Raw genomic sequence first — 25,497 nt, forward strand, 5'->3', positions numbered from 1 at the left:
GATGTCCAGCTAACCGGCCTATAAAATTACCTGCTTTCTCTCTCCCTCCCTTTTTAAAAAGTGGTGTTACATTAGCTTGCCCTCCAGTCCAAAGGAACTGATCCAGAGTCGATAGACTGTTGGAAAATGATCACCAATGCATCCACTATTTTTTGGGTCACTTCCTTAAGTACTCAGGCCCAGGGGATTTATCGGCCTTCAATCCCATCAATTTCCCCAACACAATTTCCCGCCTAATGAGGATATCCTTCAGTTCTTCCTTCTCACTAGACCCTCTGTCCCCTAGTACTTCCGGAAGGTTATTTGTGTCTTCCTTCGTGAAAACAGAACCAAAGTATTTGTTCAATTGGTCTGTCATTTCTTTGTTCCCTATTATAAATTCACCTGAATCTGACTGCAAGGGACCTACGTTTGTCTTCACTAATCTTTTTCTCTTCACATATCTATAGAAGCTTTTGAAGTCAGTTTTTATGTTCCTGGCAAGCTTCTTCTCGTACTCTATTTTCCCCCTCTTAATTAAACTCTTTGTCTTCCTCTGCTGAATTCTACATTTCTCCCAGTCCTCAGGTTTGCTGCTTTTTCTGGCCAATTTATATGCCTCTTTCTTGGATTTAACACTATCCCTAATTTCCCTTGTTAGCCACGGTTGAGCCATCTTCCCTGTTTTATTTTTACTCCAGACAGGGATGTACAATTGCTGAAATTCATCCATGTGATCTTTAAATGTTGCCATTGCCTATGCACCGTCAACCCTTTAAGTATCATTTGCCAATCTATTCGAGCCAATTCACGCCTCAAACCATCGAAGTTACCTTTCCTTAAGTTCAGGACCCTAGTTTCTGAATTAACTGTGTCACTCTCCATCTTAATAAAGAATTCTACCATGTTATGGTCACACTTCCCCCAAGGGGCCTCGCACAACAAGATTGCTAATTAGTCCTTTCTCATTACACATCACCTAGTCCAGGATGGCCAGCTCCCTAGTTGGTTCCTCGACATATTGGTCTAAAAAACCATCCCTAATACACTCCAGGAAATCCTCCTCCACCACATTGCTACCAGTTTGGTTAGCCCAACCAATATGTGGATTGAAGTCACCCATGATAACTGCTGTACCTTTTTTGCATGCATCTCTAATTTCTTGTTTGATGCTGTCTCCAACCTTACTACTACTGTTTGTTGGTCTGTACACAATTCCCACTAGTGTTTTCTGTCCCTTGGTATTCCGTAGCTCCACCCATACCAATTCCACATCATCCAAGCTAATGTCCTTTCTTACTATCGCATTAATTTCCTCTTTAACCAGCAATGCCACCCCGTCTCCTTTTCCTTTCTGTCTATCCTTCCGAAATGTTGAATACCCCTGGATGTTGAGTTCCCAGACTTGGTCACCCTGGAGCCGCGTCTCCGTGATGCCAATTACATCATACCCATTAACTGCTATCTGCGCAGTTAATTCGTCCATCTTATGAAATTCATGCCGTCTGTGTTTGATTAAGTCATGAATATCAAGTGCTCACAAATTTGATCTGCTTTATGCATTCTGCTAGCAACTGACTTGAGACTAATTGGTCTACAGTTATTGGTTTAACCTTTCATGCCTGCATAAGCAGTTGCTGCATTGCGACCCTTTTGGATCAGGGTGTTTCGAGTGTACCCCAGTGTGAGCTTTCCCCTTTTCACATTAAAGGGGTCCAAACAGATTAACTAATTGTTTTGCTTTCATAATTCTGTTCATGTTTTGACAAGCTTGTAAAGATTTTATCATCATTTGTTAAGATGAAGAAAACACAAGTATGCTTATGTGAATTGTCTACCAGCAGTGGTACACAATTTATATTCTGATACTTCAATTTTGTTCATCTTGAACATCATTGTTTTAATAATTTTTCCATAATTAATTAAAGTTATTAAGTTAATTCCTTTCCGTTTTTGAGATTTCATTTCAAAAGCAATACATGCTCTGTTCATCTGCATTATATGTACTTGGTCATCAATTTGTCAGCTGAGTTCCTAGAAACTTGTGGCACAGAAGGAGGCCATTCGACCCATTGTGTCTGTGCCAGCGTGACTGACTTTATATTATTGCTATTTCTGTCATTAATTTTCCACATACGGAGTTGGAAATTGGGAAAATCCCATTTGAGTAGAGGAAGAATTTACATCCTGCTTTATCATGGCACACTGCATTTACACGTCATCACACTGAGATTGTGAATCGTGTCATAAGAACATAAGAAATAGGAGCCGGAGTAGGCCACCTGGCCCCTCAAGCCTGCTCCGCTATTTAATAACATCATGGTTGATCTGATCATGGAGTCAGCTCCACTTCCATGTCCGTTCCCCATAACCCTTTACTCCCTTATCGCTCAAAGATCTGTCAATCTCTGCCTTAAATATATTCAATGATCCACTATATTCAATTATCCAGCCTCCACAGCTCTCTGGGGCAGAGAATTCCATAGATTTACAACCTCTGGAAAAGATAAATTTTGCTCAGCACTGGGCGCTGTTTTTTTGGCATCCAGTGATTTTTCTGCCGCTGAAGCTTAGTTTAAAGATATCTCAATGTTGGGGCGCCGACGTCGACTGCCGCTGATATACATTTAAAGGTAACATACGCGTCTTTTCGGGCCATAGGTCAGCTTTTCTCATCAACGATATTTTTAAAATCAATGCACAGATACTAGAAACATCGTAGGAAAAAGCCTTACCTGCAGTTAAAGAAATCCATGCTGGCCCACTCCTATCTCCAGCCGAAGAGACTCCCTGGCTCTTTTACAAAAACTTCATGGAACTTTAAAAATAAAACATCAACTTTATGAAACTTGAAAAATTAAACAGATAAAAGGAAACTTACCATTGATGCTACTCCTTCGATGTTTGAACTGTAAGCATTCAAATAAAACATAAATCTTCACCACCTTTTCCATTGATGTCCCAAGTGCCCCAAAATTTTCTAAAATGTTCCTGAAGTTCAGGGAAGTCTTCTAAATCCATACAGCAGGCAAAATCACCAAATGAATAGGAGTCTTCAACCCAAAAACATCAAAGGTAGCCTTCTCCCAATCCTCCACACAGCTGACTTGACTGCTGCTGGTCCTCCATGCACACGGCCCGCTGCTATCTCAGGTCAAAGGTCCTTCACACAAGGCAGTGTGACACACTCCAGGCACATAGGAAACCATCAGTGATTTTTAATAAAGACGAGACATTAAATTTTATTTATTATTTAATCCCCTAAAATTTAATATTTTAACAGTGTTGGAATGCTTAGGTGCACAATAATAAACAATAATATATTTGAAGGGATATTAAATTAGTGTAAAAGTGTCTTTATACAATGGAATAGGGTCTAATCAACCTCTCCAGTATGTTTTGTACCTTGTGTTGAAGCCTACCTCCACTCTTGACTTGGCCCATCAGCCGAAACCCTAATGTGTACTTTGTTCAAGTCCAGACTCAACTATTGCAATGTTCTTCTCGACAGGCTTGCATCCTCCACCTCCCTTAAACTTTAACTCATCCAAAACTCAGCCACATATAGTCCCACTGACCCATCACCCCTGTACTCGCTGCCCGACATTGGCTCCTGATCCAAAGACACCACCTCCAATTTATAATTCTCAGCCTATTTTTTAATTCCTTCATGACGTCTGCTGCCCTAACACTCAAACCTGCTCCAGCCCTAAAATTCCCACCAGAACTCTACATTCTTTTCTTCCTTGACCCACCATTGGCAGCCATTCCTTCAGCCATCTAGGCCCCACTGAAACTCTCCGCCTCCCTCTCCTTTAAGACCCTTGCAAATCCATCTCTTTGACTCTGATTTTCGTCACCCCTCCCAATAGCTCCTTTCTCAGCTGGATGTCCGTTAAAGTCTGAATACACAATGTGTGAAGCACCTTGAGGCATTCTTAAATGTTAAAGGCGTAATTGAAAAGATGGTTGCTGCATTTTAAGCTCCGTAACAATAAGAGGTGCCTAACGACAACTTAATTCCCAATCAGATGTTCTTAACAATCTCAACATGTCAACGGATTCAACATGTCAACATGTCAAATGGTCTCATTCCTTGTGACCTATATGTTTAAATGAAACCTGGACATGATCCTGTACTAAGGTGTTCATGGATCTAGACTGGGTCAGGGTCACTGGTACATGCACCATGGTCCACCATTGCATGTATCAGTGACCCAGAACAAGTCAGGATCCATGAACACCATTGTACTGGAACTGCCCCTCTATCATTTAAACTTATAGGTTACAAGGAATGAGGCCATTTGACTTGTTCAGTCCATTCCTTTATCCAAAAATATTTAGTAGTACTGCATTAAAAAATAAAGTGCAAGAGTCATATTAAAAGTCCAAAATAAATGTTTATTAAACATTTGTATCGCACAGTTGTACTTAGCTTAAATGAGTTATCTTTAAACTTTCATAACTTTAAAAACGTTAATAAATTACGTGGCAAACTTTCAAAAGAACAATCAAACAAACAAACTAACAAACAAACAAACAAGCCATCCATCCTCCTCCTTAGCGCTGTGCACCACTCCTGCCCCAGTAGATGCCGTTATCCCTGCACGTGCCCGTTGTTGCAGACTTCTGCTTCCTTGCCCCCCTTAACCTGAGGTTAATCTGTGTTTTTTCCGACACAGCATTTCTTGCTGTTGGGTTACAACAGGGACAGAGCCAAAATGTGTCATTGTGGAAGGCCCGGATTCCTCTTTGTAATCATCCTTAGCCTCTGGATCAACCCTTGATTTTGGTGCGGAGTAGAAAACGTTCCTCGCATCATTGTCAGCCTGCTACTACCCCTCTCATCTGTCCCGAAAGTCTTTCCACCTGTAATGACAGTCCCGCAATTTCTCTCCTCACCTCACCCATTCTTCCAGCCAGTGTTGCTAACTCTACCCTCATCCCAGTGAAGGCTTCCAGGAGCAATCACAATTATTGGATGTTCTCCCCGCTCATCCCCACAAGATGTCCTATGTTCTCTGAATCCTGTGTTTCTGCATCAGCTCTCCCTTCCACCCTCCTTTGACATCTCCCAGGTGTGGCTTGCTGCGACACTGGGACCCGCAGCCTCAGATGACACCTAGAAATGTCCTGTCAGTTGATTCACTCAGGAAAGGGCTTGGAATCCTCGGGGGGTTCAGCATCTCCAAATCCAGGGTAACCATCTTGTCGTCGACCTCTTCTTGCTGCCCATCATTCTCCGGATTTGGAATGTCTGGAGTGGTGGTTTCCTGAACATACTCTTCTTCAACTTCAGGTGCATCTTCTGTCTCCTCCTGATGTGTAACATCTGCAAAACAAAAGATAGATGCTTGGTTAGCAGCATTTGAAAGGAGAAGCGTAGGCAGCACACGCAGCCAACCCAGACTCTGCAATTTGCAGGGCTTACCCTCTAATGGAAAACCGGGACCAGCTTCCGCATTGATGGTTGGTCTTCTCCTGTAACATTTAATCAGATACGCTATCCTCTGCTCCACTGTTGTTAGTTGCAGCCTATTTGGTGGACTTCCTCCAGTTTGTGACCATTCTCGGTTGATCTGTGGCACCATCTTCAAAGCTGAAAATTGAACTTTTTAAAGAGAGTCTCCTTCTGAACACACACACACACACACACACACACACACACACACACACATGGATCACATTTACAGATGTTATTGCAGTGCATAAATATAAATATATTTTATTTTAAAACCTAAATAAGTTTAAATATAAATTATTACCTAGTCGCTGCTTGTCCGAGGTCCTGCCACTTCTTTTTCAGCTGCGCACCGGTTCTCAGGGTGATGGAGATTGTATTAAACTCGACTGCGACCTGGTCCCAAACTTTTGAGAGTACAGAGGGTTTAAGTTTCTTTTTACCGAAGCTCCATAAATCTTTTGGATACAGAATTTATCCCTCCACGTGCAACTTCTATCGTGCCTATTATACAGAGACATTATGATGCAGCGTCCCTAAATGCAATCGCTACCTCTGCACAACAAACTTATATAATGTCTGTGTGCATTGGTACCTTGCCATTCAACTAGTCCTTTTAGACCATCTTAAATGCCATAGGCTTTGATGGAGAGAAAGACGAGCCTTGTTCCTAATACAGATATTGGGGAAATCTGACCTCTTAACTCAGCTTTAAGCCAGCTTTAGAGAGATTTAATCTTCACTATATTTAAACATCAATTCATTTGTTTTTAATTTTAACTTGGAGAAGAGATAAAGCAGGATTTTTTTTAAAACAGTAATGTCAGCATTTCTGAACCAGTGAAGCATTTTCTGGATATTCTCTCTCTTTCTCTCTCTCCTCACTTCTGAAGGCAGTAACCCTCCTAAGACTTCACTTAAGTTGCTGTTATTCATTTGTCAACCTGACCGATGAGTGTAGGATGGCTACTTGACCATGAGTGAGGAGAGCATGACGAGTCTAATCTTGGCCTCGCTCCACACCCACAACTGCAGACTTTGTAATGGGGATCTTTGGGGAGCCTTAGCTTCCTCCCCCGCCATCCTTGCCCAGGGAAACATGGGTCCTGTCTGTCACTGCCTTGTAAGGGAAAGACAAACTCCACATAGTCCAGGATTAAACACTAGAACTTAACTCTGGAACTTTCCTGGTCCGTACAACCCAGTAGCACCATGCAGTGCACTTATTTACTGAGTTGGTGAGGGAGCAGTTGCTTATCGATTGTCAGTTTGAAGCTGTCAAGTTGAAGCGTTTAACTTGGAAGTTAAACACTAGGTAAAAGTAAAGTATGTCCAGAATTCTGAAGTATTTTGAATTACTGTATGTGGGTCCAAGCTTCACTCTGGTGATCTGAAATGAGCAAATAAAAGGTACCATTCTCAATATTTGCAAATGCACCATGTGATACTCAGCCTGCCACTGCTCCATATTCTGAGCAGAATAGAGGTATTGAATGGTTAACACTATCTCAATGCATCTGTTCCATACTGGCTCTGTGAAAATGAAGAGGCTTGTAAACTTAAGATTTTACAAATGGGGAACAGTTTTTCTCTCTAAAGTACCCTTCCCCTTTCCCAAACAAATTCTCTTGCAAAGCAGTCTTGGTATTCAGCACCATCGAAGATACCAGTTTCTATGTTCAGATAACTGAGCAACAACAACTTGCACTTTTATAGCACCTTTAATGTAGAAAAAATGTACCCTAATGTGTTGAGCCAAAGAAGGAGATATTGGAAGGAGTGACCCAAAGTTTGGTTGATCAGGTGGGTTTTAAAGAGGGCTTAAAAGAAGAGTGTGTGTTGGATTACCAGATGGATTCAGGGAGAGAATTCCAGAGTGTGGGGTTAAGGTAGCTGAAGGCACTGCTGTCATTGGTGGATGTAGCAGTGGGGAGGGTGGGATGCACAAGACGTCAGAGTGACAGCTCGTCAGACGCTTGCCCATCTCTGGGGAGTCACTGAAGCTCATTGGTTTCGTATCTGGAACCTTGTATAAATGCATTTTGCTGTATCATAAATTAACCCAAGTTTTTGTTTTTAAACTATCCTACCTAGCAGATCATTCAAAGCTTTCGCATTCTTTGAGTAAAGTAGTTTTTCCTTCTGTTTCTAAATTTACTATCTGCTATTTTGCAGTTATGTCCTTTAGTCCTACTTTCTTGGCTTCCTTCTGAAATAGTAATCTATTTGTGCCATTGAATATTTGAAGCTTCCTCCCTTTAACTGTCAACTTGTGAGACTGTCAAACTTAGGCTTTTATTGTCTTTGCTCATTGCCAACCCTTTCAGAGCTGGGATTGGGTATGTTCATCTACTCTTATAAAAATACATCTTATTTATGACATTGTGACCAGAACTAAACACAGTGCTCTAAATGTACGATTACATTTTTTTAAGCTGAACTAAACAGAAGATGCATGCTTTTCTTACCATTGGCTGCAGTTAGAAATGTTTAATTTGTCTTTTTCTGGATCATACAGTTTGCTGCCAAGGAATTACTGGCTCTGCTTCTACCTGACATCCAATTGAGAACATTTCTGGCTGGCAGCATATACAAGGGAAGAGTATTCTGGGAGATGGGTTTGGTTTCAAAATCCCAAGATAATTAAGTATGCTCTTGTGTATCTAACCAGTGTATTATAACACCTAAATATAACTTCTGTAGACTTATAGATACTGTTATGGATATATTGTGCTGGATTTTAGGCTTTTCTGTTTTCAGGGCAAAAACAAGGGCAGGAATAGTTTGCGCTTTCGTAAGGAATTTTCGCCATCTGTGCCCCACGCCAGGGTGTGCAACACGAAGGAAGGCGTTGTACAACTTTCGAGGTGCAAAAATAACACAAACATTCCCAAAACATTACCCATTGCCACCACAACCCAAATCGCTAAAAAAATTTAAAGAACAAGCACTCGCACATACCTTTACAGCACATTACCTTCCTCACCGCCACCGGCATGGCTGGACCGCTCTGATTTCCCAGGCGGTCATTGCGAGGCGCGATTCCAGGCGTACGGGTCGGGTTTGAGTCAAAACTCAGTGTCTCAACGAGAGGCCGTGTACACCCGGCGCAGCTCTTCCCGGCGGTGCTGCTGAGCGCCGCCATAAAACCCGACCCGAAGCTGCCGACCGGACGCAGGAGACCTCGCCGCTCCGGGGCGAAACCGGTGCAAAGGACTGGAAAAATTCTGGCAAATGAGGGTACGGGGCTTAGAAGAGCCGAGGGTTCAGGGGCAGCACTGGCCAGCCCACACTGCGATATGTGTGCGCACTACGTCCGTGCAGCAGAGCAGGTTTCCAGTCATCTTGGCAATATCGGGTCCTTCATTGAAACATCTATGAACTCATTCCTTTTGGTGTGGAAGCAAGTCATCCTCCTTCGAGGGACCGCCTATGATGATGGTCTCTGGTCTTGAACAAGATCAATTGACTAAATTGAAATTCATTTCAAGCAACTTTATAAAGTAATTGCAGCAGGAGAAACGGACCTGGGCCATGCTTCAGTTGAGTGCTGGTCACTGCAGGTACAGACGTGGATTTATATGACCATAGATGCCTGTGTGCCCGAGAATCTAAGCGCAATGTGCTGTACACCCCCAAACCGGCGCAATCAGTGGAAGTTTGCCATTCAGACCTGGTGGCAGGAATTGCTTTGGGCGAATGGACTTTTGAGTCAGCGTAAAAGATTGTGCATATTCCAGTGTAAAGTGATTGAGTGCAACTCACTTCCATTTAAAATTCTGTCTTTAGCGCTATTTAATTTGATTCCGTTCAGATTTTGCTGATATCTGAGCGGAAATCGTGCAGAAACTCCAGCCCACAGTTCACTGTGCAACTTCTTTTGCATATCCTCACTGTATCCATTTCCATGGTTAGCTTCAGTCTCAAAGCTGTTGAGATGGCAATACAAGTGCTTGGAATTCCTTTTTCAGTGCACCGTTTGTCTATGGTGGGTTATTTCCTCATAGTACATTGTAATATTTTCACAATTTTAGTGAAGTTAGTCAACACCCAACCAGCATTAGTGATTAAGCTGAATATTATGAACCAGGGAACTCCTAGTAGTTCAAGGGAATTGCTTCTCCTAGAGACTTGAACATATATCTAGGATGACACTTCAGTGCTGCACTATCTGAGGTGCAATCTTTCAGATGAGACTTGATCCAAGGCACTATTTGAAGAAGCGCAGGAGAGTTTTCTCCCAGTGTCATGGCCAATCCTTCAACCAACATCACCAAAAGCAGATTCTCATTGCTATTTGTGGGAACATACGAACAGGAGTAGACCATTCAGGCCCTCGAGCCTGCTTCACCATTTTATTAGATCAAGGCTGATATGCTCCTCAACTGAATTTACCAGCTTTTGATCCATATCCTTTGATAGCCTTGCCTAATAAAAATCTATTGCTCTGTCTTTAAAATTTCAATTGACCCAGCATCCACAGCCTTTTGCGGGTAGGGTTGGGGTGGGGAAAGAGTTACACGTTTCCATTACCCTTTGTTTGGAAAACTTGCTTCCTGATTTCATTCCTGAGTAGGCTAGCTAAAATTATGTCCTCTTTCTCTGGATTCCCATACCAGAGGAAAACAATGCAAGAAGCTCTTGTGTATCAAAGCAGCCCTTTGTTTCTCTTGATAGATTATAAAGGAAGAAAAAGAAAGACTTGAATTTATATAGCGCCTTTCACGACCACCAGACGTCTCAAAGCACTTTACAGCCAATGAAGTACTTTTGGGGTGTAGTCACTGTTGTAATGTAGGAAGTGATGTTTAGAATGTTTCCAGAAGTTAACCAAGAACAAAACCAAATTGAAAATTTGAATATGTTGAGGAAAAATACTTGACTTCTCAATGCTGCATGGTGAGTGCATTTCAGTTTCCAGATATTATAATTCTAAGGAGTTATTGCCGGGTATAAATTATTTAAGTGTCTTATACATATATTGTTTTACAGGAAAAGTTAAGAATCGAAAGTCTGCTGTGAAGTTTTAGACACTCTGGGAATGGTTTTCAGTGTGAATAGATTTTTAGTTATGTAATGTAAAACACTTTTAATTGTGCTAAGATCTATTTCTCCCCTGTTTTTGGCTACATTTGTCGCCTACTTTTTTTTATACCACTGAGTAGCGCAAAGCTAACTAATTTTTGTCTATTTTTGCAGGCAGAGGCCAGGCTTGCAGCCAAGCGGGCAGCCCGAGCAGAGGCACGAGATATCCGTATGAAAGAACTGGAGCGGCAGCAGAAAGAGGTAAGGGCAAATCCAGCCAAGCATGGAAAGGTGTGGTTTCTGAATGCTGGAGGAAGAAAGGATGTGATGAGTAATGGAAATGGGTGTGTACATCAGCCAGTCACATCTAGTAGAAGTGAAGCACTGTTGCTGTGAGATGGGGAAGACTGAAAGACTCTGTTTAAACCAGATCTGCAAGCTCAGACAAACGATCTTGCTTGTTTCTGCAGGAAAATTCAGTAATGAGCTATAGAGAACGATGTCATCATTCATGTCTGTAGCAAGTCTTTCCACTCTTCTTCTTTGTCGTAGCAAATGTGAAGTTGATGTAGATCAGAGATGCTAGGTGTAGCTTTGAACTTTTCTTTCCCACCTCAAAGGGTAGCGGTGGTAGGAAACGCAAAGTTAGCTGTGGCTATGAGAATGGCTTAAGGCTGCCAGAGGCCCTTCTGTGCATTTCCACAATTGATCCATTGCTTACCAGTATGTTGCCAACTCAACAGCTCTAGAAAAATGCAGTGTGGAGAGGGAATCATTTAAAATTTAAACCTGTGCATATGTTTTATTTAATGCTTTTTTTCTACCACAACTTTGCACAGCTTCTGAGAAGGCACAGAACTAACTGCTGGTTAAACTGCTACACCAGTCCAGGTTGAACCTCTCTTATCTGACACCCTGCCGGATGAGGGGTGGTCACGTTAAATTGGATGGTACAGGTACTGAGCAGGGGGGATATCTGGGCTGGCTGGCTTGGGGCTGGGAGTGCGGCAGAGAGATCATGGGGCGGGAGGGGGGAGGTGCGTCAGGCCAGTGATTGCGGGAGTCACCAGCGAGAAAGGACTTCAATTCATGTCGAAGTTCTGCGCTGGCTGGGAATGGTGCCGGACAAAGGGTGGCTCTGGATAAGAGTCCCGGATGAGGGAGGTTCAACCTGTATTATGGAGACCAGCGTGAAGGCTTTAGGCAGTGCTTCTGAGTGGCTGCTTTCACCATCTTTGTGAAACCTTTTGGTATTATAAACTGTCGATAACGCCTCACGTGAAGGCCATATGCTGTTTCTAAACTAGTTTGTTGCAGTCTGTACATATGATACAAAATGTCATAATGCATAGTTCTCTATCTTTTTGAGCAGTGCCACCAAGTCTTTTTGAATAAAAAGTCTCATTTTATAACCGACAAAAAACATTACGTGGGATATTCCTAGAATCAACCATCAAAAAGATGACTCTGCATATTTTTAACTGAGTCTCTTCTGATGGTACATTGTTCGTGATGCATTCACTAAGGGAATCTTTGTGAAGAACAATTATACGTAGTATAGAAGGAACAGGCTTAATAGGTTGAATGACTGACCTGTTTCTCCTTTCATACTTAAGTTCTTTGTATCTTGTTAATGTACATTGCAAAGACTATGGTATAATTCCACCTCCTCACCATCTATTTAATAGCCTGACTGGCATATCTTAAGCAACAGAATTTTGGGACTTGTGTCTAAAGTAAATTGTACTTTTTCCTTTTCATATTTGACTATGTATAGTAGCTGTATAACTTGATATATAGAAGATCAATCTTACAACTGATTATTTTTCCTTTTGTGGTCAATTAAACGGTGTTCACTTGTATCTATTTATTCACACTGTTAATGGAGGTTTCTGTACGTTTCTTCCAGCTGGGACCACAAAAATCTGACTGGCTGATCATTTCCTGATAACTTGCATTCAGTCAAACATTTGTTTATCAATTGCATTATCCAGGTGCTCTTTCTGGTCAACTTCTACGCTAAAAGTTAAATGCTTGTTAACTTTTATCACCTTGATGTTAGTAACACACTGATGCAAGTAAGTTCACCAATATTCAGCTGCTTATTTCATGAAGATTGCCATAGATAGCCTGTATCCTGCTGATATTTCGAAGCATGCTCAGCTTTCTATGGAAGTTCCCAGTTGCTGTTCACAGCGACACATTCTCAAATATTCAGTTGGGGAAGGAGAGGTCATTCACCTTGGCTCTCAGAAAAACAAATTGGAATATTTTCTTAAATGGTGATAGACTAGAAGTTGTAGAGGAGCAATGGGATTTGAGTGGCCATGTGCACAGATCACTAAATTCTCGTGCACAGGTACAAAAACTGATCTAAAAGCCGAATGGAATGTTGGCCTTTATCTCAAGGGGAGGAAGTGCTGCGCAAGCTGTACAGAGCCTTGGTTAGGACCCACCTGGAGTACTGCATTCAGTTTTGGGCACTGCACCTCAGGAAGGATATGTTGACCTTGGAATGGGGACAGCATAGATACTGGGCTCTACAGGGTTAAAATATAAGTTGCAAAAACCTGACTTGTAATTCCTGGAGCTTAGAAGGTTGAGGAATGATCTAAATTTTAAAATGATAAAGGCATTCATTATGATTAGATACAGAGAAACTGTTCACTTTGGTCGGGGAATAGAGAACAAGAGGCATAATCTTCAAATTAGAGCTAGGCTTTTTAGGAGTGAAATCAAGAAGCATTTGTTCACACAAAAAGTCGTGAAAATCTGGAACTCCCTCTCCCAAAAAGCTGTGAATGCTGGATCAATTGAATTTTCATGACCAAGATTGATTGTTTAGGTAAGGGTATCAGGATATGGAGTTGAAGTAAAGATCAGCCATGATCTGATTGAATGACGGAACAGGCTTGAGAGGCTGAATTGTGTACATCTGTTTCTATGTTGTTAGGATATAGGAAGTAATTGCTCACTATACATTGCATTCAGTGATGTTGCAGTCACTAGATAGCTGGGGTTTTTTTTGCGACCCCAGCCTGTTATTACTGTGACCAATGGTTCGGTCCCTACTGCTGCCCATGGTCAGATTATTTGCCTCTGCACACATGAAGCATTGAATCTGTGGGACAGGATAACGGTATGTGGGACCTGTTGGAGCCATTGGTCAGGATCACGGCTTGCATGTCGTCGTGGAGCAGACGGAGAATGGCGACAAACTTTTGAGGGCAGCCGAAACGGAGGCGGTTGCCCCATATTCCCTCGAGGTTAACAGTGTCAAAGGCCGTTGTGAGGTCAGAGAAGGCCTTGGACAAGGGTTGGTGCTGTTCCCTGCATTTCTCTTGCAGTTGTCACGCCGTCAGAATCATGTCTGTTGTACCCCGCAGTGGACGGAATCCGCAGTGTGACTTTGGGAGGAGCTCTTCAGCCACAGGGAGAAGACGGTTGAGGAGGATTCTTGCGATGACTTTCCCAGTGGCCAACAACAGAGATATTCCTCTGTAGTTCCGCAGTCAGACACCAACAGGGCTGTAGTGATAGCTGCCCTCCTATATGGCTCAGAGACGTGGACCATATACAGTAGACACCTCAAATTGCTGGAGAAATACCACCAACGCTGTCTGCAAGATCCTGCAAATGCCTGGGAGGATAGACGCACCAACGTCAGTGTTCTCGATCAGGCCAACATCCCCAGCATTGAAGCACTGACCACACTCGACCAGTTTCGTTGGGCGGGCCACATCGTCCGCATGCCTGACAAAAGACTCCCAAAGCAAGCGCTCTAGTCAGAACTCCTAGATGGCAAGCAATCCCCAGGTGGACAGAGGAAATGTTTCAAGGACACCCTCAAAGCCTCCTTGATAAATTGCAACATCCCCACCAACACCTGGGAGTCCCTGGCCAAAGTCCGCCCTAAGTGGAGGAAGAGTATCCGGGAGGGTGCTGAGCACCTCGAGTATCGTCACCGAGAACATGCAGAAAGCAAGCGCAAGCAGCGGAAGGAGAGTGCGGCAAACCAGACTCGCCACCCACCCCTTCCTCCGACGACTATCTGTCCCACCTGTGACAGAGACTGTAATTCCCGTATTGGACTGTACCGTCACCTGAGAACTCAGATTTAAAATGGAAGCAAGCCTTCCTCGATTTCGAGGGACTGCCTATGATATGATGCTGATGTGGGACCTGTGGGAGCCCCTGTAACAAGTCAGCTTGTTTGCATTGTTGGCACATCTGGGGTGGCATCAGTTTTTTTTTAAATTGTGAATCTTGCGTACCTATATTTTATTATCCTTTCAGTTGGTGTCAGCACATGTGTCTTACTAGTTTGGCAATGGAAATACATTAATTTATGTCATGCTTGTTCTGCAGACATGAGCAAATAAGGGCATGTCTTGTCATCTAAGTAATAGTTAAGCTGTGACCAGTTTCAGAGTTATAAAGAAGAGCATGCACTAAAGCCAAACCATTAATCATGTGGAAAAAAAACTCATTCAGTTTGGGCCTCAGCTTATTTTCTGTGCCCTGTAAATTAAAACACATGGGAAAGTGAACAGTGGACTATTCTCTGATAACTGGAAATTATGTGTGTGTATAACTGGGGGCTGAAATTGCCCTTTCCCTTAAGGCCTGTTACTGCCGGAAATCGGCGGCCACACAGCGGAGTGGAATGGCCGCCGATTTTATGTGGGATGGCTGCCATTTTGAAAATTTCCCTCCTGCGGTGACCCGCTCCCGCTCCGTTGCTGCCGATCCGTCTTAAGTGCGTCATCAGAGCGTGCACCGCCAATGTTCAGCCCCGAAAGCGAAATTCCGCCGAGAAAATGTTGCTGCCGCCGCTCGGTGGCCACCATTAAAGGGGAGGGCACACTGCCGCGGCCGCCATCTTACTTTTTTTTGTCGGCTGACTACCAGGTTGGCCCAACAATTATGGCCCTAGGTTCGGCCGGGCCACCAGCAGGCAGCCTGGCATCCCCTCTTGGGTGCCAGGCCGCTGGCCTGGCCGAAACCCTCCCTAGTGTCCCAGTGGTCCTAACTAAAAGAATCGCAGAGCTTGCAGCGGCTCTCCCCTTTTAAGTGAAGGGGAGAGATGTGGTGACGCGTCAACAAGCTCCCCGCTGGAGTGGAACCAAACTACAGAACCAGTGGGAACCTGTTCAACCTGTGCCGTCTCCAGGCCAGGTCCAAGATCACCCCAACCTCTGTCGTTGAGCTACAGTACGCGGACAACGCTTGCGTCTGCGTACATACAGAGGCTGCACTCCAGGACATAGTCGACTTATTTATGAAAGCATGGGCCTTATGCTAAACATCCGTAAGACAAAGGTCTTCCACCAGCCTGTCCTCACCGAAAAGCACTGCCCCCCAGTCATCAAGATCCACAGCGCGGCCCTGGACACCGTGGACCACTTCCCATATCTCGGGAGCCTCCTATCAACAAGAGCAGGCATCGACGATGGGATCCAGCACCTTTGGCCGCCTGAGGAAAAGAGTGTTTGTAGACCAGGCCCTCAAAACTGCCACCAAGCTCATGGTCTACAGGGCTGTAGTAATACCTCCCCTCCTGTATGGCTCAGAGACATGGACCATGTACAGTAGACACCTCAAGTTGCTGGAGAAATATCACCAACGATGTCTCCGCAAGATCCTACAAATCCCCTGGGAGGATAGGCGCACCAACATCAGCGTCCCCACTCAGGCTAACATCCCCAGCATTGAAGCACTGACCACACTCCGCTGGACAGGCCACATTGTTCGCATGCCAGACACGAGACTCCCAAAGCAAGTGCTCTACTCGGAGCTCCCTCACGGCAAACGAGCCAAAGGTGGGCAGCGGAAACGCTACAAGGACACCCTCAAAGCCTCCCTGATAAAGTGCAACATTCCGACTGACACCTGGGAATCCCTGGCCCAAGACCGCCCTACGTGGAGGAAGTGCATCCGAGAGGGCGCTGAGCACCTCGAGTCTCAACGCCGAGAGCATGCAGAAATCAAGCGCAGGCAGCGGAAAGAGCATGCGGCAAACCAGTCCCACCCACCCCTTCCCTCAACGACTATCTGTCCCACCTGTGACAGAGTCTGTGGCTCTCATATTGGACTGTTCAGCCACCAAAGAACTCACTTCAGGAGTGGAACCAAGTCTTCCTCAATTCTGAGGGACTGCCTATGACTATGATGACTCTTTTTTTGTCAGCCGACTACCAGGCCAGACTGCCTGCTGGTGGCCCAACAATTATGGCCCTGGGTTTGGTCGGGCCACCAGCAGGCAGTCTGGCATCCTCTCTTGGGTGCCAGGCCGCTGGCCTGGTCGAAACCCTCCCTGGTGGCCCAGTGGTCCGAACTAAAAGAATTGCAGAGCTTGCAGCGGATCTCCCCTTTTAAGTGAAGGGAAGAGACGTGGTGACGCGCCAGCCCTATGCTGATGACTGACAGCGACGGACACTCCGCCCGCCCCTAACTTCCGCCCCTCTAGTGTGTGAACTTCTGCTCACTGCCGTACTTTCGCTCCCATTATAACCGACTTCCAGGCCGCTCGACAAAAAGAAGACAAAGAGCGGAATTTCCCACAAGAGGCCACCACATCTAGCGCGGCAGTAAAAACAGCTCAAACACGGTAAGTGCGCCGCATTTTCGGCGGGGAGCAATTTCGGTCCCATAATGTATATTGCCTAGGGATGGACTAATGTGACATTTTATAGGTCAACTACATAAACTATCGTAACTAAATTCAGTGTTTCAAATTGGGAGAAGATAATGGAGACCATTGCACAAAAATGTGCTTCATCTTCGCTGGAAATGAACAATCTTTTATTCATTGAGTTTGGATAATTGGCGTATACTTTGTTAATAAAGTGCACTCTATGTGTGTGGCACTGTATGTGTGTGGCACAGTTGATGGTGTGCCAACTGCTCTGATAGATAGGAATGAAAGCCTGTTTGACTAACATACAACTGGGATAAAATAGCACCTGTGTGTTTTCATCCTGCTTTTCATCGAAGCAGTTTTTGGAGGCTCAGTGAAAACTTGTTGAAATTACCTATTGGGACAGAATGCATTTCTGTTCAAAGGCAAAACTGCACAGAGCCTTTTAAAAGGCTTAGCTACGTTCAAGAAATAACATGGTCAATAATCTGGCCTGCTCCAGTTTTCCATACCTGACTATAATTAAAGTATATCAAATTCCAAAATACATTAGTTCAACAAAGTATCCCAGATGATCCAAATTTCACAGTGCAAATTAAAAATGTTGCTTCTGAAGTGTATGGGCTAAAGTTTCCTCTCAAATCGTCTAGTTACCACACAGAAATATAAGTTTCATTGAAAAAAACACATTTACCGCCCGGCGGTAAATTCCACGGTCATTACCACGGGGCGGTATTGGATACTGTCCGCCCAAATATTACCACCCAAAATGGAAGTTTCATCATAAAGATCCGTTTACCACTGGACCTTAATACTGTCCTGAAAAAGCAGGTCTTACTGGATCTTAAGTGGGGGGTATGAACATAGATCTGACAGTTTGTTTGATATTACACAGGTCTTTATAGTTCTCCACAGTTTGATGTATTTTTTAATGGATTGTAGTATTTCCTAGTGCTCGGCAATAATATAAATGGTCTAATAAAGCCTTATTTACTCCTTTAGTCTTTCTCACTCACATTAGTCTCTCCCTTTCCCCCCCCCCCAGTCTCTCTTCACCCCCCCCCCAGTCTCTCTTCACCCCCCCCCCAGTCTCTCTTCACCCCCCCCCACCAGTCTCTCTTCACCCCCCCCCCCAGTCTCTCTTCACCCCCCCCCAGTCTCTCTTCACCCCCCCCCAGTCTCTCTTCACCCCACCACAGTCTCTCTTCACCCCCCCCCCCACAGTCTCTCTTCACCCCCCAGTCTCTCTTCACCTCCCCGCCCTCCGTTTTCCTGTCTTCTGGTCTACCCTCCCCACCCCCCCCCCCAGTCTCTCTTCACCCCCCCCCCCAGTCTCTCTTCACCCCCCCCCAGTCTCTCTTCACCCCCCCCCAGTCTCTCTTCACCCCCCCCCAGTCTCTCTTCACCCCCCCCCCAGTCTCTCTTCACCCCCCCCCAGTCTCTCTTCACCCCCCCCCCAGTCTCTCTTCACCCCCCCCCCCAGTCTCTCTTCACCCCCCCCCCCAGTCTCTCTTCACCCCCCCCCCAGTCTCTCTTCACCCCCCCCCCCAGTCTCTCTTCACCCCCCCCCCCCAGTCTCTCTTCACACCTCCAGTCTCTCTTCACCCCCCCCCCAGTCTCTCTTCACCCCCCCCCCAGTCTCTCTTCACCCCCCCCCAGTCTCTCTTCACCCCCCCCCCAGTCTCTCTTCACCCCCCCCCCCAGTCTCTCTTCACCCCCCCCCCCAGTCTCTCTTCACCCCCCCCCCCCCAGTCTCTCTTCACCCCCCCCCCAGTCTCTCTTCACCCCCCCCCCCAGTCTCTCTTCACCCCCCCCCCCAGTCTCTCTTCACCCCCCCCCCACAGTCTCTCTTCACCTCCCCGCCCTCCGTTTTCCTGTCTTCTGGTCTACCCGCCCCACCCCCCCCCCCCGCTTCTCTTCCCCCATCCCCCCCCTCCCCAGTCTCTCTTCACCCCCCCACCCCAGTCTCTCTTCACCCCCCCCAGTCTCTCTTCACCCCCCCCCCCCGTTTCTCTCCCCCCCCCCCCCCCCCCAGTCAGCCAACGACATTCCAGCGGTTGAAAAAGACGCAACCGCCGGAACACCGCTGAGGATCGGGCGGGGCGATTTAAAAGGAAAATCCAGCCCAATGTGTGCATCGAGTCCTGATTTTATAAGAAAATCCACAAAAGTAAAATACTGTGACTGCTGGAAATCAGAAATAAAAACAAGTGCTTGAAATACTCAGTAGGTCAGGCAGCATCTGTGGGGAGAGAAGAAGTTAACATTTCAGATTGATGACCCTTCATCAGAACTGGAAAGATAAAAACATATCTCGTTAACTTTTCCCGTTCTGACGAAGGGTCATCAACCTGAAACATTATCTCCGTTTCTCTTTCCAAAGATGCTGCCTGACCAGCTGGGTATTTTCCAGTATTTTGTTTTTATTTTGCAATACTTGTCTGTGTGCATATGAAACTGACTTGCAACTATTTGGATTGTTTTTCTATTGTACAGTAGCAATAAAAATCAAGGCTGTCCTCAGTGGAATTGAAATGCAGCCTTTAAATAAAAAATAAAATCCAAAGCTTCCTGTGATCTGAAATAATATCACTGCCTTCCTTGTCACCATCTCCAAACTTGATCCAAGATTGTTTTAGGGTAAAATGAGGTTTGTGTTATGAAATGAATCGTGATACTGATGTGATTTTATCTGGTTTTGACTGTGGTTTTACCACGAGTACTGTACAGTAATACTGACTAAACAGCTTGTTTTTTTACATTTGCAATTGTTTCTTGAAGTCTAAATTTGACTTTGTTTTGAATTGTTCAGACTACAATTGGACAATTCCCACATGATCTCATATTAGTTGGATTTATTGCAGTTTTTTTTATTTGCCAACTCAATTATAATTCTGGCTTTATTTGTAGAAATACATTTTATTTAAAAAAATTGCCACTACATTAATTAGCGGAACAACAAATCTTGCTGCTGTTTTCCTTGATTGCATAACTTTTAATGTCTCATGATGGGAAATGCAGTGCATTGCTCTCCCTCGGATGCTAAGTATTTAAATCCAGTATTGCCGATGTCAGTACATGTACTTGTTTTGGATCTGTTGGTCTAATTTGTTTTCAAAGGACTCTGAATACTTGCTACCTTGAACCAGAAAATGTAGCTAAAATCTTCATTTTATTGGAGGCTTTTTTCGCAAGATGAATCTGTTGTAGTCCTTTTCTTAATTGCTGTAAACTGCTCCCTGTCATTTCTCATTCCTCAGGTCATAGAATTCGGTACTTGTTTGTTCACAGCATTTATTTTTGTGTTGAGAAAATAAAAATTGGAACTGGTGCCTCCCCCCCCCCCCCCCCCATTACACTAGTGTGTGTGCATTCTGACTGAAGAATTGTATACCACAGTTTATTGATGACTATTTTAAGGTGAATTTTTGTGCTGAAGATGAAGAAAATTTGCAGTGGGAATCAATTACTTCCTATTTTGAGCACCCATTGTTTGTTCGAACATTCCCAAATTAGATACACTGTAGCACCATTCAATACAGAATAAAGCTCCCTCTACTCTGCTCCAACATCAGATGAGCACAGGTGTGGTAACTTTCCATTTCGCACACTAGTTGTTCTGTGGCCACTCAATGAGTAGCTAATTGGGCTCAGTTTTGTGCTGTCAGGTAATGCCAGCTTGGAATTGGCTTTAGACAGCTGAAATTCGTTTCATGTAGAACCCTTGGAGTCAGCAGACAGACTGACATGGATAAAAGTCTCTTCTAATGGCTCCACCACCCAGTCTCACCGTTTTTCTAAAGTTATAATTAGAATATGGCACATTATGTATAGTGCAGTCTAATTGTTAAACTTGGAGTGTAAGCAGTGTATGATTATTGAGATGCACCAAAAATCATCTGTCTGCCGAGATGACTGTTTTTAATTTGCAGCTCGTGGGCAGTGCGTGATTTATGTGTGTATTGCCCTCAGATTTCCAGCTCTCCCCTTACAGTAACTGGTTTTAAAAGCTCTCAAAAGTGAGCTTATTTTGCCTCAATAAAGATAATGGCAGAATCTTTTGAAAAGGGATCAATCTACAAATTCAGAAAGTATTTTTTTCCAATCATGCAAAGTCCCATTTCTTTTGTAGCTTGGAACCTAAAAGCACTGTTGGCATAGTGTGTAGCTATAAATCTTTTTTGATCAAAACTGAATTTTGAAGTGGTTCAAAAAAATGGTGCTGAGAAAAGCCAAAGGTGACACTTCCAATGATTATATCAATCAAGCGGGCACTGCATTTGACATGCAGCTCCTTTAATTATCAATGGAAGAATACACAACAGAAATGGTGTCTTTTTTGTTTCATATTAAAAATCAAGCTTTAAATCCACTCTCCTTTTTAACTCTCTGGAATCTGGCAGTATTTCTCTGCTGTGGGCCTATTAATATATAGAACAACAGCCCTTATTCAAATATGTGCGTATGGCATTAATTACTATGATAAGACTTGTTTCTTTACAAGTGGCTAAGTTGACTATTTCCCCCCCCCCCCCAGGCCTGAACCCATCAGAGTGCAGTTTATGCAGCAACTGTGACACCTATCTGTGACCCTCAGTTGGAAAAAATGTTTTGGTAGCTTAGGTAACCTAAATAACTATGGTAAATATTGGTGGTATAAAAATTGTTTGACTGGATATTGCTAATTTTGACTGTCCGTTGGGCCATGAGTGATTGATGTGCCATCAATATTGGACCAATTATACGATGGAAACCAGAACTTTCAAACTAAATTGGAAAACCTCCAGTTAACCTGTTAAATACCACTAGGTGTTTCTCTGTACTGTGGGCGTGCATAGAATCCTCTACTTCAAGATGTACCTTTTACACTTTGCATTTTTTATCGAATTTGCAGTCTGTACCTAATTGGTTTCCAGTCACTCGAGCTCAGTCCTGCATATGCAATTATGACTGTTGCCTTCATACAGGAAGTAAAGAGTAGTATTCAAATATAGTGGAATACTTTTGCATTAAGATGTTTACATTGACTTCATCAGTGAGTCTTCTGGGATCATATCACTCAGTGCCATGCTACGGTTCCTCACCAAGCGATCTTTGTAGTTTCTGAAACTGTTTTTGATGATTTGATCTGCACACTGTTCATCTCCTGTACAGCTTTGGTCTAAGAATGTGAAGAATGAACTCTCATGGTAGCCCAGCACTGTCACCTTGCACAAACTGAATTTGGAACAAGTGTCCTGAACTTTCTATCAAGTATTTGTGTTGTTCTGAGCTGTCAGTACTTTAGACAAAAAAAATGATTCAAGTGGGATGTTTCTTTTTCTCCTACCCTCTCCTTTTAGATTTATCGTTCATCTTCGAGAAAATGGGGAGAGATCCACCAGTGGATGGTATGGTGTCTGATGAGTGCTGGTGTGCATTAATGCCTGATATTTAATTACTAACGGATATATTTTGATAAGTGCACCTGTTTACTTGTGGTGGATTTGTCTGATTTAACAGAATATTTTTGTTTTAATCGGTCTAACAAATTGACACATTGGTGATTCATATAGGATACAGAATTAAAATGTTGCAATAACAAAGCACTGTAAATGTGTGTAAACAAAAGCAAATGAAAGCTCCATGATACTGACATGTCACTTAGTTCTGCTCTTGGGCACAAGGGGCTGGATTTTAGGCTTTTCTGTTTTCAGGGCAAAAACGGAGGTGGGGCGGGAAAGTTACCGTTTGGGAATAGTTTGTGTTTTGGGATTTAAGTTTCGACATCTGGGTCCTACGTCAAGGGGCGCAGCGCCAGGGGAGGCGTTGTACACCTCTCCTGACACAAGGACGGGAAACTCGGGAACTAAATTGCCGGGCCATGAGCGCTCCGAGAGAGGCCTTGTCGGGGGCGGGGAGGGGGGATCCTTTTTTAAAAAAAACCCACAAAAACATTCCCAAAACATTGCCCACGCCACCACAACACAAATGACAAAAAAAAATGTTAAGAACATAAGAATTAGGAACAGGAATAGGCCATCGAGCCCCTAGAGCCTGCTCCGCCATTCAATAAGATCATGGCTGATCTGGTCGTGGACTCAGCTCCACTTACCCGCCCTCTCCCCGTAACCCTTAATTCCCTTCTTGGTTAAAAATCTATCTATCTTTGACTTGAAAACATTCAGTGAGCTAGCCTCAACTGCTTCCTTGGGCAGAGAATTCCACAGATTCACAACCCTCTGGGAGAAGAAATTTTTTCTCAACTCGGTTTTAAATTGGCTCCTCCGTATTTTGAGGCTGTGTCCCCTAGTTCTAGTCTCCCCTACCAATGGAAACAACCTCTCTGCCTCTATCTTGTCTATCCCTTTCATGATTTTAAACGTTTCTATGAGATCACTCCTCATCCTTCTGAACTCCAAGGAGTAAAGACCCAGTCTACTCAATCTATCATCATAAGGTAACCCCCTCATTTCTGGAATCAGCCTAGTGAATCGTCTCTGTACCCCTTCCAAAGCTAGTATATCCTTCCTTAAGTAAGGTGACCAAAACTGCACGCAGTACTCCAGGTGCGACCTTACCAATACCTTATACAGTTGCAGCAAGACCTCCCTGCTTTTGTACTCCATCCCTCTCGCAATGAAGGCCAACATTCAATTTGCCTTCCTAATTACCTGCTGCACCTGCAAACTAACCTTTTGGGATTCATGCACAAGGGGCCGGGTGCAGTGGCGCGCGCCTGTAATCCCGCTGCTAGGAGGCTGAGGCTGCAGGATTGCTCGAGGTCAGGAGTTCTGGGCTGCTATCGCCTGTGCCGATCGGGTGTCCACACTAAGACCGGTATCTACATGGTGGTCCTCGGTTAACCTGGGATCACCAGGTCTGATGAAGAGGGGTGAACCGGCCCAGGTCGGGAACGGAGCAGGTCAAAGCCCCCGTGCTGGTCAGTAGTTGGGTCGCACCTGTGAATAGATGCTGCAGTGCAGCCTGGCCAATACAGTGAGACGCATCCTTTTTTCCCCCAGATCGGGGGGCACGGTTTAATGTTTTTCCGTTAACTCCCTAAAAGAGTTTCATGCACAAGGGCCCCCAGGTCCCTCTGCACCACAGCATGTTGTAATTTCTCCCCATTCAAATAATATTCCCTTTTACTGTTTTTTTTTTTCCCAAGGTGGATGACCTCACACTTTCCGACATTGTATTCCATCTGCCAAACCTTAGCCCATTCGCTTAACCTATCCAAATCTCCTTGTAGTCTCTCTGAGTCCTCTACACAACCCGCTTTCCCACTAATCTTAGTGTCATCTGCAAATTTTGTTGCACTACACTCTGTCCCCTCTTCGAGGTCATCTATGTATATTGTAAACAGTTGTGGTCCCAGCACTGATCCCTGTGGCACACCACGAACCACTGATTTCCAACCGGAAAAAGACCCATTTATCCCGACTCTCTGCTTTCTGTTCGCCAGCCAATTCTCGATCCATGCTAATACATTTCCTCTGACTCCGCGTACCTTTATCTTCTGCAGTAACCTTTTGTGTGGCACCTTATCGAATGCCTTTTGGAAATCTAAATACACCACATCCATCGGTACACCTCTATTCACCATGCTCGTTAAATCCTCAAAGAATTCCAGTAAGTTAGTTAAACATGATTTCCCTTTCATGAATCCATGCTGCGTCTGCTTGATTGCACTATTCCTATCTCGATGTCCCGCTATTTCTTCCTTAATGATAGTTTCAAGCATTTTCCCCACTACAGATGTTAAACTAACCGGCCTATAGTTACCTGCCCCCTTTTTTAAACAGAGGCGTTACATTAGCTGCTTTCCAATCCGCTGGTACCTCCCCAAAGTCCAGAGAATTTTGGTAGATTATAACGAATGCATCTGCTATAACTTCCGCCATCTCTTTTAATACCCTGGGATGCATTTCATCATCAGGACCAGGGCACTTGTCTACCTTGAGTCCCATTAGCCTGTCCAGCACTACCCCCCTAGTGATAGTGATTGTCTCAAGGTCCTCCCTTCCCACATTCCTGTGGCCTGTAAATTTTGGCATGGTTTTTGTGTCTTCCACTGTGAAAACGGAAGCAAAATAATTGTTTAAGGTCTCAGCCATTTCCACATTTCCCATTATTAAATCCTCCTTTTCATCTTCTAAGGGACCAACATTTACTTTAGTCACTCTTTTCCGTTTTATATATCTGTAAAAGCTTTTACTATCTGTTTTTATGTTTTGCGCAAGTTTACCTTCGTAATCTATCTTCCCTTTATTGCTTTTTTAGTCATTCTTTGCTGTTACTTAAAATTTTCCCAATCCTCTAGTTTCCCACGAACCTTGGCCACCTTATACGCATTGGTCTTTGATTTGATACTTTCCTTTATTTCCTTGGTTATCCACGGCTGGTTATT

General features: G+C 44.2%; 1 protein-coding gene across 17 annotated transcripts in view; it reads left to right on the forward strand.

Annotated features, from left to right (window-relative positions):
* Window positions 1–25,497, forward strand: part of lrrfip2 (leucine rich repeat (in FLII) interacting protein 2) — a 259,131-nt gene that overhangs the window by 67,163 nt on the left and 166,471 nt on the right. For 13 of the 17 annotated variants that reach the window (XM_070889556.1, XM_070889546.1, XM_070889613.1 and 10 more), the window contains 2 exons: window positions 10,640–10,726; window positions 22,448–22,495. In XM_070889556.1, coding sequence (XP_070745657.1) covers window positions 10,640–10,726; window positions 22,448–22,495 — 135 coding nt within the window. The remainder of the gene's footprint in view (window positions 1–10,639; window positions 10,727–22,447; window positions 22,496–25,497) is intronic. The other 4 variants (XM_070889661.1, XM_070889677.1, XM_070889668.1 and 1 more) reach the window with 1 other exon arrangement.

Source organism: Pristiophorus japonicus, chromosome 1 (genome assembly GCF_044704955.1).
Source record: "Pristiophorus japonicus isolate sPriJap1 chromosome 1, sPriJap1.hap1, whole genome shotgun sequence".
NCBI lineage: Eukaryota > Metazoa > Chordata > Chondrichthyes > Pristiophoridae > Pristiophorus > Pristiophorus japonicus.